Here is a 5,024-nt window from a genome sequence, read left to right as displayed (position 1 = left end):
TTTTTTTTTTTTTTTTTTTTTTTTCCTTTTTGAGACTGGCCGCACCGCGCTCAGCCAGTGAGTGCTGTGAGCGCACCGGCCATCCCTACATAGGATCCGAACCCACGGCGGGAGCGCTGCTGCGCTCCCAGCGCCGCACTCTCCTGAGTGCACCAGGGGCTCGGCCCTGGGACAAATGTATTTTTAACAGAAGCTGTTCAAGTTTAGGAAAGTGCATGTCTCTGTACTGGTCAGGGGAAGGCTCTCTTCCTAGCAGATTATCCAGACCCATTGCTTTTCTCTCTCTTCACACTTGAGCTTTTCACCTCAGAGAACAGACAGAGGAAAAGATAAAAGACAAAATTCAACCTCAGTGATCTGTTCATTCTGATTCTCACACTAATCTTTTGTGAACTACTTGGACCTGTCAGATAAGCCTACTTTTTTGTCACTCTCCATAATTATTTTAGCTGAAAGGTTCTTATAGCTTTTTACTGTGTTTTGGTGTGATATAGCTGCTGCACAGGTCAGGCAGTTTTCCAGCAAGGCATGGTGGTCACACCAGAGTGTAATTTCCATGAAGGCAGGGGCTTTGTCTGCTTTATTCAGAGTGAAAAACCTGAACATGAATTCAGGGGAAAAACGGACCATTTCTAGCTCTCCATTCATTTAGAGAGCACCTCGACAAGTCAGTTTTTTGGTAAGATTCTCTCTTTACTTTACTTAAATTCTTTGGTAATTCTCAAGCATCTGTATTTTTCTGTCTTAATTAGACCTAAGCATACTGAGAATAAACAAAGCTCTCCTCATAATACCTGGGAAAATGCACTATTAAGTTGGCAAAGTTTTGTTTCTTTTAAGTTAGGAAGAACTTAACTTACTCATAGAAATGAATCCAATTGAAATTCCACATCTTCATGTGTTTAATAGGAATTGCCCCAAGTTCTTTTCATTATTCTAATGCAGTAGAGTATTAATCCTTATCCTACTCATCAGTTTCTTAGATGCTGAGATTTTTTTCTCTGTATAATAACTGTCTTTAATATTTCTGTTTGTTGTCTGTGTAAGATTTTTGCCTGACCGTGAAAAACAGCTTAATAAATCTGTTACCAAATTACAACCACAGATTTGTCTTTGAATACTTCACCTTAATTTCTCTTGGTTGTATTTCAAGTGGGATTATATACTTCCTTAAGGATTGGCTATATCTTCCAAGACAGGTGTCATCAGAACTTAAAGCTTGGTGGGGCTGTCCCATTAGCTCAGTTGATTAGAGGGTGGTGCTGCTAACACCAAGATCTAGAGTTTGATCCCTGTTCCAGCCAGCTGCAAGAAAGAAAAAAAAAAGAAGAACTTAAAGCTTGGTGACCACTCAATCTTAAGGTGGTGAATTATAAATAATTCCCCATCCTAATAAAGGATTTTCTTCTAGAAAAATCGTTTTGAATGTCACGAACCCCCCAAAAAAGAGTAAAAGTGGGATAGATCACTTCTCTACTTTTTGAGTTTCTCATTTACCTTTTGTTTTGGTTGAGTAAAATATTTTTAACTTCTTAATGACAATTCATCTTTCTAACCAAGAACAGCATTTGCAAAAGAAGCCTCATGTTTATAGCAGTTGCTGTTTTGGAATTGGAATTATATATATATATATAATTCATATATATGCAAACCTGTATACATATATATACACACATAATATCAATATACATATATGCATATAATACACATAATGTGGAAGAAATACAGTAGCTCATCACAGATGAGCTACATAAGAAATACAGTAGCTCATCACAGATGGCATAGGAGATATGCCATCTGTGATGGCAGAATTTTATATATATATATCTGATAAACTTGGAAACTCTCTAAAGAATCCTCTACAATTAACTTTGTCATATGCAAGCATTATGTTCTTTTTTTACATGCTACTTTTTGAGACTAATATAGTGTAATTTGGTTGGAAGTTACAGTTTCATAGGCTGTCATAGTATTTGCTATCTATCCAAATCAGTACAAAGTACAATTAAAATATCATACCAGAAAAGAATAAAACAAAACAAAACAAAATATCATACCAGAGTCCCATTCATATCAGCTTATTTAAAAGGAAGCTTGGTAATGCATGATCATTAACCACCTAGAATATTGTTTAACTATTTCCTTTAATAAGAACTGAGAATAATATGAATTTGAGCATTTCTAATTTTTTCTTGTGCCTATACATTTTCCTTTGCTTCTGTTTTTGTACATAAATTAAGGTGGAGAAGAGAAGGTTGAAGGTAGCATAAGACTTTTGGTTACTGTTCTACACTGAAATCAATCCCAGATAACAGGTTAACTGGTATTTGAAATGCTTACTTGGTTTTTATAAATTATTGATATTTTAGCCTCTGTCTTATCCATAAAACTAGCATTACTATATTGGTTATTTTTTTCCTGAAAACTAGTCTTTGGGGAACAAAGGTCTGATTGTGCTTTGTAACCATTTTCTTTGCCTTTTAGACATGACATCTGGCCCTAGGAAGAAGAACTGTGTCCATTAGCTTGAACATTCCGTTGGAGTCAGGATTAGGGGAAGGGAATATCAGATAAGGAAAGTGGCTACTGCTTAATGAGCAGCAGTTTATTTCAGAGATTTTTATGGATCGTGTCCTCATCACCTGTTTTAGCAGAATATTGGTCTTTTTATATAATGTGATTTTTACTCCTTTCCAGAATGTAGAAGCCGACAATCCTCTGCTACTTGCCACTCTATTAAACCAAACTCTTCAGTGTCATCAACTGTGACCCCAGAAAATGGAACAACTAATGGATACAAATCAGGATTCACTCAGACAGGTATGGGGCATTTTCTTTTAGCATTTTGAGCAGCAGATGTATGTTTAGTGAGGCATTTTAAAGTTTGAATAGAGGTATTACTAGAATAATTAGAATTATAGCTCAGCATTGAGATAGGTCATTCTGTGGATGACCAGAACCCAAGTCCCAACAGTCTTGTCAGTGTCAGGCTAAGAATGGAGAAAGGAACTGACAGTTGGTAGAAAATTTAGCACAAGCAAAGGACCTGACTCTAGGGACAATAAATGGGAATCTAGACATCAGGGAAGTTTGCATTGTAGCTATCAGGTGGCAAGTATTGGGACACACTCATGAAGACTAGAGTTCCAGAGCAGGGTTCTAACTAAGCCCACAGAGCAATGTAGGGAGAAGTGTACCAATTGGGATACAAAGCAAGGTCCCAAGGTGGGACTGTGGATCATAGCAGTGGAATCCATGATCTAGTTTCTTGTCGTACAAGATAGGGTCTTGGTTACTAATAACCAGATAAAAACTTAGTGCCTGAAACTAGGTTACAGTATCAGGGGAGGATCAGCAAAATAGACGATCTGATACTGAGCAAATTATCTACTAGTCTATGGCTTTTAAAAATTCCTCCAGGCACTGGCCCAGGCCCTGAGGTCAGGCTAAGACTCCTGGTGGGACTTAATGATTCCAGGTGGATGAAGGGCTAAAGGGCTGTAACTAAAAAGATCATTGCTGATAGAATTTGAGAAAATTACTCAGAACCAGTCTCAGTTATATCTTAGGTAAGAAGAAAAGTATTTTAAAATAGTTTGTGAAATTTTTTTTCAGTTCACTTGTTTTTTATGAAGTACCATCTTATCCATCTAATATGCAAACTTCGTAACATATGTGCTTTGCTGATGTCCACTCAATTACAAATTGATAAGAAGGCTGTTTTCATTCACTACTTAGCATATCTCTTTCAAACTTACATGAAATTGTGATGAGCTGGTAAACTGTTTCTACTTATTTTCAAGATAGACATGTTTATTAGAATATATTAGGAACAAGAGCAATGATAATAAGGCTCACTTTATTTGGGGCACTTCTTGCTATGTGCCTGTGCTCAGCTAAGTCCACCTCATCCTGGATAAAATAGTCAAATTTTAACCTGTCCAGAAGATTTACATAGAGGCTGTGATCTAAGAGGAGAGACCATTTCTCTTTAGAATGAATGAGAGAACATCATGTTACTAGGTGTTCAAGAAAGAAAAAAGGTTGTCATTTGGGTCTTGGCATTGGAAGATTAGACTTCATTACATTAATGACAATCCTACATGTCCTTCCTAGAATATTATTTTAGTAATTTGATTGATTCCATGGTATATTTTCTGCCATTAGACCTCAGTGCTATGAAATATAACTTTTATATTTTTTACAGTATTAAAAATTGATATTTCCCTCATTCCAACAAAAACTTATCAAGTATTTATTATCTTCTAAGAACTTTATCAGATGCTGTAAGTCAGGGCTTCTTGTCTAATGACTGCAGTGATTTAAAAACCACTCATATAAGGAATTAAAGAACATTAAAACACGTTACCTTTCCTAAGAGGGAGAGGTGGCTATGTAAATAATCAGTTGTACCTGAAAATAATGAAAAGATGTTAAAATGTTAATAAGTTAAAATAATTTTAATTATACCAGGAAATACATTCTGAAAACAAATTTTGCTCTGAAAGAGGAAGTCAAGATTCAGGGTCTAGCAAAGTCTCCCCAGTTGACATGATGACAGGCAAGAGAAAGAGGAGGAGTGCACTGCCTGACTCACAGTGAACACGTAGCCAAGGGTTATGCCAGTGTCCTTGTGTGTTCCTTGTGGGTTGACCATGAAATTAGTTATTAACAATTTTAGGTGCAATCCAGAGAATTAAATGGAAGAAACTGCCTTTATAAGTAAGGCTTTGTATCTGAAACTTTCACACTGATGAATCATATTTATACTTTCTTCAACAATAATTTCTTCGGACATGTCGAGTGTAATAGGCTGTAGAAATTTTATGTTAGCATTATGACATCATCAGTAACATTAGGGTATGCAGCACTTCCTTAACTGGTGGATTGAGATTCACCTTTCTGTAGGAGATTGCCTTCTCCTTAATTTTTTTTTTGTCTTTTTGTCTTTTTTCGTGACCGGCAACGGGATCGCAACCCTCGGTGTTGCCCCCGCTCCTCGTTCAGCCAGTGAGCGGCTGGTC

The 5,024-nt window shown here is 36.6% G+C and overlaps 1 protein-coding gene across 2 annotated transcripts in view; it reads left to right on the top strand.

The window, feature by feature from the left end:
- Positions 1-5,024, top strand: part of LOC103600073 (GREB1-like protein) — an 89,161-nt gene that overhangs the window by 39,176 nt on the left and 44,961 nt on the right. For both annotated transcript variants that reach the window (XM_008584308.1, XM_008584309.1), the window contains exon 6: positions 2,698-2,820. In XM_008584308.1, coding sequence (XP_008582530.1) covers positions 2,698-2,820 — 123 coding nt within the window. The remainder of the gene's footprint in view (positions 1-2,697; positions 2,821-5,024) is intronic.

The sequence above is a fragment of the Galeopterus variegatus genome, unplaced genomic scaffold, assembly GCF_000696425.1.
Source record: "Galeopterus variegatus unplaced genomic scaffold, G_variegatus-3.0.2 Scaffold3214, whole genome shotgun sequence".
NCBI lineage: Eukaryota > Metazoa > Chordata > Mammalia > Dermoptera > Cynocephalidae > Galeopterus > Galeopterus variegatus.
Note: the sequence above shows the minus strand (reverse complement) of the source record. Positions and strands in the feature narration are given on the sequence as shown.